The 12,838-nt window shown below is 41.9% G+C and overlaps 1 protein-coding gene across 1 annotated transcript; it reads right to left on the reverse strand.

Annotated features, from left to right (window-relative positions):
- Positions 1–10,234: 10,234 nt before the first annotated feature.
- On the reverse strand, positions 10,235–11,526 carry LOC141612991 (uncharacterized). Its single transcript, XM_074431735.1, has 2 exons — positions 10,422–11,526; positions 10,235–10,269 (listed from the first exon to the last, which is right to left on the reverse strand). Exons 1-2 carry the CDS (start codon positions 11,524–11,526, stop codon positions 10,235–10,237), a joined length of 1,140 nt encoding a protein of 379 aa, XP_074287836.1.
- Positions 11,527–12,838: the final 1,312 nt, after the last annotated feature.

The following is a 12,838-nucleotide window of genomic DNA, read 5'->3' on the forward strand; positions in this document are numbered from 1 at the left end:
TCATTTTCTTCTTACGAGGGCACTTTCTTTGCATTCGCGTCGAGCATCACTAATCGATATCTTAGTCCTTCTCGTTTCGTCAAACATGTAAGTCTGAGGGTGTATAATCTCTCCTTTTATTTTTTGTCTTTACTTTTGTATCATCATCAATTGTAAGGTTTATGTCGAAAATACCATTAAAACCGATTTCTAAAACCATGCTTTAAAACCTCTTTTTGCGGATTTCCAGTAGATAACCGTCGAGAAAGGACGCAGCAACTGCTGCGCCTCTTCGAAGGAGCGCAGTTCCTGCTGCGCCTCTTCGTGAGGCTGCCGCAGTTCCTGCTTCCTTTCTTCTTCGTTCGTCCTCTGTTATTCGTCCCAAAAGCCTTTTATTTGTTTCGTTTGTTCGTTAATTCTTCATCGCAGTATATAATTCATATGTATATTATGATCATCATCATTAATATGTTTTAATCATCACAATTCCGACTTAAATCCCTAATAATCCAATATTGGCGGGTTTTCGTCATTAAATTCAATCCGGGTTGTAGAGATTCAATTCGTCAATATTGGGTTTCTGGAATTCGTCTTTGATATAGTTTACACCTGTCTTTTATTGTATTCGTCATATACTCGTCATTAATCCACCGTATCTAACCTAATTAATTGAATTAATTTGTTTGACTCATTAATATTCTTTCACTTCTATCATTATTTCATCATGTAATTAATTCGTTTGCATTCCGTCTCATTCATATTTTACTGTTTTCATGACCCATCCATATGTTAAATAACCTACTAATCACTTCCATCCGAGTAAATATCGTTAATCGATCATTAAATTCACCAATTAACATTAACGGCTTGCAATTACGGCTTCACAACCAGAATTGAGCCAAGGAACAGACGCAGCGTCTGCTGCGCCTATTCCAAGGGACGCAGCTCTGCTGCGCCTGTTCCTGGCTGAATTCTGTCTCTGAACTCCGTTTCTGCCTTGACGTAGTTTAATTAGTTTACATATTAACCGACTATTATCCGTAATATCACGCTAATTTCTGTTCGTTATTTATTCTTTTATCTCTTTTTTCTCAAATTATCCGTTTTAAAGGTATTTTCGACATAAATCGCCTAATCCTTTGTAATTAATGTAATTTTCATTATTGTAATTTATAATTGTTGTATTTCTTTTATCCCTTGTATGATTTCACATGTAAATAAGCATTAAATCCTACTTCGACCCAATTGTATGCTAATTACGTGTCAACCGACTTAGTATTAATTCTCACATGCTAGGATTAAAACTTGGATGTTGCATTGCATGCATATAGCCGACGATATATCAAGTACGAATAACTTCCCTAATCATTAGTAGAGGCCGCTATCGAGGCGGGCGGGATTAGGTGTTCGATCAAAAGAGCTTCCTAATACGTACCCTCACCCCTTACTCCAGATATCTGTGAACACCCGTGTTCATTGGCATCCACGAGAGTCATTCTAGACATAGAATGCTAAGGGTAACGATTGCTTAGTGTTCATGTCTCTACTTTGTGTCTTGACATGACACGAGGTACTCGAACGGTTCCAATTTCCCATAAAAATTGGTGGCGACTCCATACAAAATGCAAATGCTTGTTTCCCAAGCGCCCCCGTGGGCATCCCGCTGTCCACAGTTTGGCGACTCCGCTGGGGATAATACACTTACGTGTAGCAAGGGTGAAACTTGAACAAGGTTAGGGAATAGTTTGTACAAGACAATTGTCGATTTTCATAACTCGGTCTTCCTAGACCGTTTTATTCGGCCTTCCTAGGCCCAACCAACCCATTCGACCAATCGTCCCGTCTAAACGGTCCTAATTCTTATTTGGGCCTAAGGATGGATAGCGATTGACGTCATCCATACCATGATGCTTACTCTTGTTTGTATCAAGGGCCTTCACTACTTGAGGAAATGGACTAGGAATCGGCCTTACTCTTGTTTGGTACGAGCCTCTCCACAGACTTCGGGTTTGATGGTTCGGTATGGCAACCCACCCTTTAAACCAAAACCCTTTTAAATGCACTCAGCATCCCGTTATAATGCTTGTATAAATGTTTGTACCTTGCGTGATCACCACTTCTAAACAAAACCATGACGAACATTTTTTAAATCAAATGATTTTCAATCCATGTGAATGCGAATATGTAAATTCAATTGGGCTAAGTTAGAGTCAAAGTTTAAACCGACTATGTCCTAGTCGGAACTCTGTCGAGTCATAAACCCGTCTTCTTTTACATTTTGGGTCTTTTCAAAATTCAAGTCAAGTCCTAAGGCGTCACGCCGTCATTTTGGACTCCCTACCCCAACTCAATTAGGATCTAAACATTTCCGCACCTCGACTCACACACTCGAGGCTAACACATCGAGTCATTCCAAAATCGGTCTCTTGAATTCTCCTAATGACACGTTCGGGACACACATACCCGAACCTCGAGTCAAGTCTGTCTTAAACAACACACGTATTAGAATTAACACGTGTCTTCAAGCCCGTCAATAAAGTCAATCATATAAATGTCACTCCATCAAAGTCAACACTCGAGTCTAAAGGTCAAGGTCAAGCACCGTGAATTTAAACACGAGAAGTCATTCACGACATTTCCTAGATTCACAAGTCAAGAGTCTAGTCATCTCGTCTCGTCATGTATCCTCTGTTTGTTGCGTTAGTATGTGTGATCCCATGTCAAATCAAGTTGTAATGCGCATCATTTTCTTCTCGGTAGGGATTCTGCAATTTCCAATGGAAGTGTTCAAGAACGTTTATCTGTCGTCGTCGAGGGACTAAGTACTGCAGTCATTAAGCTTCAGGCCACCATCGAAGACTTGAGCGCTCGTGTCATTAATATGGAAGACAAGATAGACATGATGAAACCTTTACCATCCTCTCATACCCCAAGGCCAAGTAATAGCTTCAACATAACTCACCCATCTAAGAAGGCCAATGAAGACAAGGGAGTTAACCTCTTGGAAACTCCATCCAGAAGGCTGGGACGAGCTTATAGGGAATTCGTTGACCTCGGAACCACATATGAAGTAGCTCTACGAAGACTGGTTTCCCAGGGAAAACTTCATCCAATCGGACCAACCCCAGACCCTGAAAAGATATTCCCTAGATGGAAGGGCGATTCATATTGTCAATACCATCAAGGTAGGGGACACGATACGGAGGAATGTTTTTGTCTAAAGCATATTATTCAGGATATGATCGAAGATGGCAAGCTTCCTGTGCCACCTTCCGCCAAGAAATCCAAGAAGACCAACCCTCTTGGGTCCAATATCATTAAACGTAATGAAAAATCCTTCCTGGATTGCTCTCACCTCCTCGCTCCACATGGTAGTGAAGAAATAAATGTCCTCGAAGACAAAGATATCCAAAATGGAATGCTCATGCTTTCCATGGCCTTCGACAACAAATTTTCTAAAATAGAGGAAGTTATTGATAGCCTAAACTCTCGGCTTTCCAACATAGAAAACCAGTTCGCCGAAATGGGTAAGAAGCTTGATGCCCAACCTCTCAAAATGAAAAGCGTTCAGACAAACCCTCAACTTGACAGTCCTAAGGAGAAAGCAACAAATGGACAATCTATTCCTAGTTCTTGTCATCGAGGAACCAAAATCAATAAAGGCATCCTCATGGATCCTTCGTCAAAGAAACCTAACAACCCTCCAAGGTCATTTACAAAGGCTTCCGAAAATAAGGGCACACCTCCTAGGAAATTTACCAACATTGGTATTAGATACGCCGATGCCTTTCAGAGACTCATGGAACAACGAATGTTGAAGCCTATAGGACCTACGCCCGAACCAGAAAGGAAATCCAAATTCTGGGATGAGAATGTCTACTGCAAATACCATAGAGGCAAAGGGCATAATACAGAGAAATATTACAAATTAAAAAACGCCATTCAGGATATGATCGAAAGCGGGAAGTTGTCCCTCTCAAATTTTAATTCACAAGACAACTTAGGCAATCCTCATGGATATACCACTTAGCAAGAAACTCTTCTTGACTGTTATCCTTCCAAAGTTCTCAATGATGAGGATGAGGTGCTCAAATGGGTGAATGCTCAAAGTCAGATGCCAAAGCCAGTTGCTGGAAGAGAAAATGTTCAAGCATGGGCCGATGACTACGAGTCTAGGTCTAAGATCGCGTCGAAGTTCGGGTCCGAGTCCGAGTCTTAGGCTTTCTATCTCATATTTGTTCTAGTATCTTTCTCCATTTTCATTCCTAGTGACAACCTGGGGGCTGTCCCATGAGTCACATGTCTTCTCGAGTCTATGTTAAATACATTCATTATTCATTTCAATAAAAGAACAATATTCAATCCACATATTCTATCATATCTCTTCCTTTACCCCTTTTTCCTGTGACAACAAGAATTGATTTGAGACTTTTTTTTAAAAAACAAACAACAACCACACGTTCCAAGTCGATGTGAGTGCACTTATATGATGTTCCGTTCAAAGTTTTAGAGGACCTGAAACTCCGTGTTCTTTTCTTACCTATTCCATGTCTGGCAATAGAAACCACAATATACCCCAATTTAGGATGAGCCTATCTCAAGAGATTCTAGGACGAATCCAGACCGTCTCCCTTGTTGACAATCCATGACGGAAGGCAAGCCCATTCCCTACAATAAACAACCCGTGTTACTAAAAGACCAACCCGTTTCACACCAAAGGTGCTAGTCTAATCCAAATCCATGGTAGCAATCAAATCCAAGATGATACGAGCCACGATCAAAGACAAAGGCTCAATCAAGAGAAATACCCAAGATCAATATCCAAGGCCGCAATTATGCCCGTAAGCCAAGATCAAAGAGTCAAAATAAGAAGGCTCAATCAAGCAAGCCAATGTCAATATCCAAAGTCAAAGCTATCTTCAAAACCTGATCAAGAATCTGAGCAAAAATCCGAGATATATTCTAGACCATGAATCTGAGTCTGAATCAAAAACAAGCTTGAAATCAAATACTGAACAGAATGTTGGAAGTCTATATAGAATCAAGTTACAGTATAGAATCAAGACATCAATGAAGATGGTTAGCTAGCACCCTCACTTAGCCTTTCACACATCACACACCCTAAGTCCTTCTGGAGACCGTTACAGGGAGGTAGTTAGGAATTTTGAGAATCCTCTCAAGCTCGTCAAGTATACCCATCCTTTAGGGCCAAGACATGGAAACTTGAACCCACGTCATTTTAACCTACCCTTATGTGCTCACGCTACATCAAGCCAAGAGACTCCATTTCCAAGCCACATTACAAGCCATAATCCCATCAAGCCTTAACTCCACAAAATCAAGCTCCAGAGATTTGTTTCATCAAAGCCTCTTATTACCGAGCTCCACATTCCAAATATCCAATCCAGTTTCACATTGACCCAGACACGGAGTCTTCAAATACTTTGGTACCTAGGGCGGGACATACCCATATTCATCCTTAGGGTCCACTTTTGAGTGTGCTCACGCGACAAGGAAATTTTTACAAACTTAATTATACCTCTTTGGTCTATGATCAGAGGGAGTTATCTCAAATCGATTCTTCGAGTCACCAAAGGAAAATACCCTTGTGACCCATGCACTTTAAGGCCCTAACAACATAGCTTAGGCACACACCTGAACTACGATCTGGTTTGATTTCACCTCTTCAGGTGAATACGTAGGCAGTCCTTTCTTACACAAGAAGGATACAGCCACAACACCCAAACAAAATTAACCAAACCTCAGAACTACGATCTGGTTTGATTTCACTTCACGTGAATACGTAGGCAGTCCTCAAGGACACAACCATCCCAACCATCAACTTTCAATTATCACGCCAACCATAAACATTCAACCTCAATTATCAACCGTCCCTTTCAATTAACATCCCTTCCACAACCAACACCTCTATACTGGGGGCTCCTTATGGTCGCTCAGTCTCCTTTTTACCAAATTCCAGAGTCATATTCTCATCCTGGGGGCTTCTCTTCCGAGATGCCACCCTTCCTTTATTCCTCTCTTATTTAAGTCTAGCTAGTACTCGGTCCGGACAATGACAAAGATCTTAGATCGATTCTCCGATTTATCGTGCCTCAAGAGGGGTCTCTTTTACAGCAAGCGGCGGCAGAAAACATCCAAGTAGACAGCTGATCCATGGCTCATGCCTTGCTTTTATATGCCTTCATCTTTCTTGCAATTCTTATACATTTGGAACCGATGTGCATTGTCACCCACACTTGGCTAGGGGTTGCGCATACTTAAGCAAAGTCTGTCTAGGTCTTCCTTGTGTCGCGTCAAACCTAAGTTGGTGTCGCGTCAGTCCAACCTTAGTCTACATTTCGCGTTGTGTCCGTGTAAGGTCTACGTCGCGTCAATCACGTGTCTAAAGCCCATTGAATATGCATAACGCATTACAAACGACAAATTTCTTTGAGCAAGTTTTAAACAACTTTTATAAAGAAACAACTTTTGCAAACCTATGTGTTTCCTCATTCGAGGTCCATGTGATAATTGCTTACGTGCATATATTAGATTGCATTCTTGTGTGGCTACTAACCATGCAGGTAAGTATTAGAAGCAGTACTTTACCAAGACCTTACTTGTCACAACGAGTGAGTATTTCCCGACAGGTGTTTCGACACGCCTTCATTATATTTCTCCAAGCGAGAGTAAGCGGATAGACAATCTCTCTCAAGACATGGAAATAAAATCCCGATTATGTTCCCCAACGAGAGTTCACGACCGACAGTCACTTCCTCTCGAGACATGGAGATCAATATCAACCCCAAGACTTATCGAAGTTTGTTTGAAGACGACCCAAGCAGCTTCCCCAGCAGTTCCCACTTGCGTCCTGCTACCCTTGACATTTTTTTGCTTCCTCATAGAGTTCGGCAAAGGTGTCGTTCTCCAGAAGTTCCCAAGCCTCCTTCCTTAGGTTCATAAACCCCAAAGTTAGGATTCTTACCCCTAAATTCTTAGATCCCAAAATGGCTTCCCATAGGTTCATAAGCCTTTAAGTTCTCATACAAGCCTTTCATATACCCAGGTTCATACACCCAACTCTTTAGGTAACCCTTTTCAGGATAAACCCTTCAGATCTTTCAGAAACTTACTTTAATCTTTCAGACAACCCTTTAGATAACCTTTCAGGATAATCCTTCCTTCAGCCTTATCCCTTCAAGATAATCCTTCATATGTTGATCCTTTCAGTAACCTTCAAATAACCCCTTTTCAGTTAAGTCCCCTTTCAGCCTTCCCTTTAGAGAGAGTTCTCCTTCAGTGAGAGATAGCCTTCAGAGTTAGCCTTCAGAAGTATTAAGAAGTTTCTTCAGTATCCCTGTGACCCCTAATGCCTTCAGACACCAAGTTATCTTCAGACCAAAGAGTTTTGCCGAAGCGTCTTCAGTCCCGTTTCACCCAGGGGTATCTCAGGTATGGTTTCTTCTTATGGCTGGCGAGCTTCCTTACGTAGTCTAATGGACTTTAAACGACCCTCCCCGAAAGTCGACAGACTCTAAAATGTTCCCGACGACAAGTCCTTGGCTCAGACCCTTTGAGCCGCCTCGCGTCGCCATAGTCGTCAGGTTGTAATCTTCGATTGACCTGATGGCTATACTTTGACTTTCGCCTTGTCCAAGCCTCAGTCAAAGGATTGCTCAAACACTGATGTCTACCTCTTAATTGTCATCTACGTGCCGATACGGTCGTTTTGGCAGTAATTAGAGTATATTTGGAGTCCGGGTCAAAAAAACCGTCTTCATTTCCTAAAACCGTCAAATCCCGAGTCAAAGCAATGGCCTTGTCTACCTAAGGTTAGGATGTCATAAAATGTTGAGATTATATCTCATTTTGAGTCCCATGTCACTCCTTTGGGCTAAACTAAAAGTTTACATTACAAAATGTGCATTTCATTTAGTTAAAATGACAACCCGACCTTTAGGCCCGTTTTACGAGGTCATAACCACTTTTTTGGGTCGGGCCTATTTCACATAAAGTTCTAGATCTCTTTCTTAGCTTTCTTGCGCAGGAGGAACCCGCTGAGGAAAGGACGCAGCAAGTGCTGCGCCTCTTCCAAGGGACGCAGCACCTGCTGCGCCTTTTCCCAAGGCTTTCTTTTTGTCCAAGTTTCCGCATTTAACCTAAGTCGGTTGTTTCCGGATCTTTCCTTCCGTATCCTACTCTTACCATAATTCCTCCGTGTGATTAGTATAAATAGGAGCCTTCGCTCCTCATATTTCTCACGCGAGTGTCCGCCCTTCTCTTCTCCCTTTGCATTCTAGACTTTGTTCTTACTTTTTGGCGTCTACGTGCTTGAACATTCGACCACGTAAGCTCGGATCCTTCTGAGTACCAGCCTCCCCATTTGCATGACCGACCAATTTGACCAACTCCACATCAATCAACTTAATTAACTTAATCGTTTTCCTCTTACGAGGACACTTTCTTTGCATTCGCGTCGAGCATCACTTATCGATATCTTAGTCCTTCTCGTTTCGTCAAACATGTAAGTCTGAGGGTGTATAATCTCTCCTTTTATTTTTTGTCTTTACTTTTGTATCATCATCAATTGTAAGGTTTATGTCGAAAATACTATTAAAACCGATTTCTAAAACCATGCTTTAAAACCTCTTTTTGCGGATTTCCAGTAGATAACCGTCGAGAAAGGACGCAGCAACTGCTGCGCCTCTTCGAAGGAGCACAGTTCCTGCTGCGCCTCTTCGTGAGGCTGCCGCAGTTCCTGCTTCCTTTCTTCTTCGTTCGTCCTCTGTTATTCGTCCCAAAAGCCTTTTATTTGTTTCGTTTGTTCGTTAATTCTTCATCGCAGTATATAATTCATATGTATATTATGATCATCATCATTAATATGTTTTAATCATCACAATTCCGACTTAAATCCCTAATAATCCAATATTGGCGGGTTTTCGTCATTAAATTCAATCCGGGTTGTAGAGATTCAATTCGTCAATATTGGGTTTCTGGAATTCGTCTTTGATATAGTTTACACCTGTCTTTTATTGTATTCGTCATATACTCGTCATTAATCCACCGTATCTAACCTAATTAATTGAATTAATTTGTTTGACTCATTAATATTCTTTCACTTCTATCATTATTTCATCATGTAATTAATTCGTTTGCATTCCGTCTCATTCATATTTTACTGTTTTCATGACCCATCCATATGTTAAATAACCTACTAATCACTTCCATCCGAGTAAATATCGTTAATCGATCATTAAATTCACCAATTAACATTAACGGCTTGCAATTACGGCTTCACAGCCAGAATTGAGCCAAGGAACAGACGCAGCGTCTGCTGCGCCTATTCCAAGGGACGCACTCTGCTGCTTTGTTCTGGCCGAATTCGTCTCTCAACTCCGTTTACGCCTTGACGTAGTTTAATTAGTTTACATATTAACCGACTATTATCCGTAATATCACGCTAATTTCTGTTCGTTATTTATTCTTTTATCTCTTTTTTCTCAAATTATCCGTTTTAAAGGTATTTTCGACATAAATCGCCTAATCCTTTGTAATTAATGTAATTTTCATTATTGTAATTTATAATTGTTGTATTTCTTTTATCCCTTGTATGATTTCACATGTAAATAAGCATTAAATCCTACTTCGACCCAATTGTATGCTAATTACGTGTCAACCGACTTAGTATTAATTCTCACATGCTAGGATTAAAACTTGGATGTTGCATTGCATGCATATAGCCGACGATATATCAAGTACGAATAACTTCCCTAATCATTAGTAGAGGCCGCTATCGAGGCGGGCGGGATTAGGTGTTCGATCAAAAGAGCTTCCTAATACGTACCCTCACCCCTTACTCCAGATATCTGTGAACACCCGTGTTCATTGGCATCCACGAGAGTCATTCTAGACATAGAATGCTAAGGGTAACGATTGCTTAGTGTTCATGTCTCTACTTTGTGTCTTGACATGACACGAGGTACTCGAACGGTTCCAATTTCCCATAAAAATTGGTGGCGACTCCATACAAAATGCAAATGCTTGTTTCCCAAGCGCCCCCGTGGGCGTCCCGCTGTCCACAATAGGACGACAACTAATGTTTTTATGAGCACACAAACTATTAAAAACGTCGGGGCCGGGGTGTCCTAGGCGATCGTGCCAAGTTGAGGTAGAGATAGCGGTAAGGGCTTCGGCTTGGGTTGTCGATGAAGAAGGTGACGTAGGGTATAGAGGGTAGAGGTCCCCCGTGCTATTACTTCTCATGATCGGCGTCCCCGTCTTGAGATCCTTCACAGTAAAACCGAATGGGTCAAATTCAACGGATACAAAATTATCGGTTGTAAATTTCCGAACGGACACTAAATTTTTAATGATATTGGGGACATGTAAGACGTTATTTAAAGTGAGGGATTGATTAAGAGGGGGAAGGGACAACGCACCTCGACCGACAATAGGAATCAATTGACCATTTCCGACTATAATATGACGATTACTACCAGATTTAGAATAAGAAGAAAGAGTACCATTGTTGGATGTCATGTGCGACGACGCACCTGTGTCCATATAATAAGCATCGTCCGGCTGTTGTAGCGCTAACGATTGCATCACCGCTGCAATGTCCGTTGGTACAAACGTGCCCTGTGCTGCTCCCATAGTCCCTGGTTGAGCAATAAAGGCCTGATTAGGCTGTGGTCCAAGGATTCCTTGAGAGCGCGACGGAGGTGGAGGTGTCCAGCCAGCCGTAGGGTACCGGCAAGGCGGAACAGTCCACCCCTGTTGCTGCGGTGCCTGCCAAGGTGACAGGGGGACCCACGTCCAAGTCCCTGGTTGTTGTTGATTTCCCCGGCCACCGTTGTTCCCACCACTTGACTGCTGATTGCTCGTCGAACCGCCGCGGCCTTGCTTCCCTCGATTGTTATTTTTCCGATTGTTGCGACCTCCCTTCCCCTTATTCGAATTCGATCCATCCTTGGTGTTGGAATTGGGTCGGGAATCCGAATCAGGGGAATTGGATTGAGAGGCGTGGAGAGCAGTAGCGGTGGATCCCGAAACATTAGAACGACGTTTCTCTTCAAGTGCGAGCATCGATCGGGCCTTGTAGAATGATGGGAGGGGATCGCGTTGTTGAATGATAGACGCGATTCCGTCATACCCATCGGAAACCTTTGTAACCATTTGAAGGACTAAGCGAGTGTCGGAGACCGGAGCACCAACATTAGCGAGTTGGTCAGCGATCATCTTGAGAGCCTGACAATAAGACGAGACATCGTTATAGTTATCCATATGGATGCTAGAGAACTGTTGCTCCAATAACACGGCCCTAGAGTGTTGATTATCGACAAAGATATCCTTGAGACGGTTCCACGCGGCTTGTGCAGTGGCGCCGGGTTCAAGAATAGTATGGAGGAGATCAAGTGAAATGGTACTGTATATCCATTGTTTTACGATCGCGTCGAGACGAGTCCACTGAGCGTCTTTTTCAATCACGGCATCCATAGGTGGCTCGATGTGATCTATCACGTCGAACGCACGAGCAGTATTCATGAAGAGTTCTACCCAAGACGCATAGTGGACATTCTCGGACTCGAGCGTAATCTGGACGTAATTTTTGATATTGGAGACCGAATAGGCCGGGTGAAAAGGGAGTTTTGTTCGGAACGGCGTCGTTAGTCATGGCTTCTGAGTGAAGGGAAGACGAGGAAGGAGAAGAGATGAGCGGAAGGCTTTGTGATCTTTTTAGGGTTGATACCATATAAGAATTGTGTTTTCCCTTGAATAATTCTATTCCTTCATAGAGAATATATATATCTCGTTTGATAACTGATTACAGCCAATACCATCTACAAACAAGGAAACCAACTCCTAAATATATGCACCTACTATATTTGCATAAATTACATGTGTGAATATACATAATTATATTCTAATAGTATATTCTAATAGTATTACGTATTGGGTAGTTGCTATAACTTCTCAATTATTTTGATTTAGGGTGTGTTTGGATAGCAAAAGTAGAGGGAAAGGAAGGGGAGGGGGAAGGAGGGAAGAGAAAGGGAGGTATGGGAAGGGGAGGGCAAATGAAATGTGGGTGTTTGGATACAATTTATTTCCAAATCTTGCCTATTGTGGAGAGATTATGATTTGCCTTGGAGGAAGGAAAATGGAACCCTCCAAATCTCTCCCCCTCCATTTCCCTCCACCCTTTTTTGCTATCCAAACAAAGGATTTTCAATCCCCTACTCTCCCTCCCTTTCTTTTCCCTCCAAATCACTCAATCCAAACACACCCTTAGAGTTCAATTGGTCGGTTTAATTATTTGGTATCATATTATGTATGAGACAATAATTGTTACAGTTTTGTGATTCGGAAACAACCTCTTTGTGTTGGGTAAAATGCGCACATTTGACCCCCCTTATCCCGGAAATTTGCAGGAGCCCTTGAGGCATTGGGTTAATGTTGTTGTTGGATTAGTTTGTGATTAATTACATGATGTTTTATTATTGTTTTCGGAGTTTTGATTTATGTTTCTTCACAATTGCTCGATTTTCAGTAGAATTATGTTGTCTTGGTGTTCTTTTGAGCAGTTGCTGCAATCTGAATTAGGTAGTGATAGGATGATTTCACAACATGGGTACAATATCCATGGTTTTAGGGGATCAGTGTTTACTTATTTGGACTTTGTAGGTATTTTGCACTCTGTACTAGGCAGTTGAAGTATTACTCCCTCCGTCCCGGTTAATTGTTATGCTTTGGTTTTGGCACAAAGACCAAGGAAAGAGGGGGGGCAATTACTAAATGACAAGTGGACCAAATTGAGTGTGAATGATCAAATTGCTCATCAAGTTCATTCTTAAAA

The sequence above is a fragment of the Silene latifolia genome, chromosome 11, assembly GCF_048544455.1.
Source record: "Silene latifolia isolate original U9 population chromosome 11, ASM4854445v1, whole genome shotgun sequence".
NCBI classification, from domain to species: Eukaryota; Viridiplantae; Streptophyta; class Magnoliopsida; order Caryophyllales; family Caryophyllaceae; genus Silene; species Silene latifolia.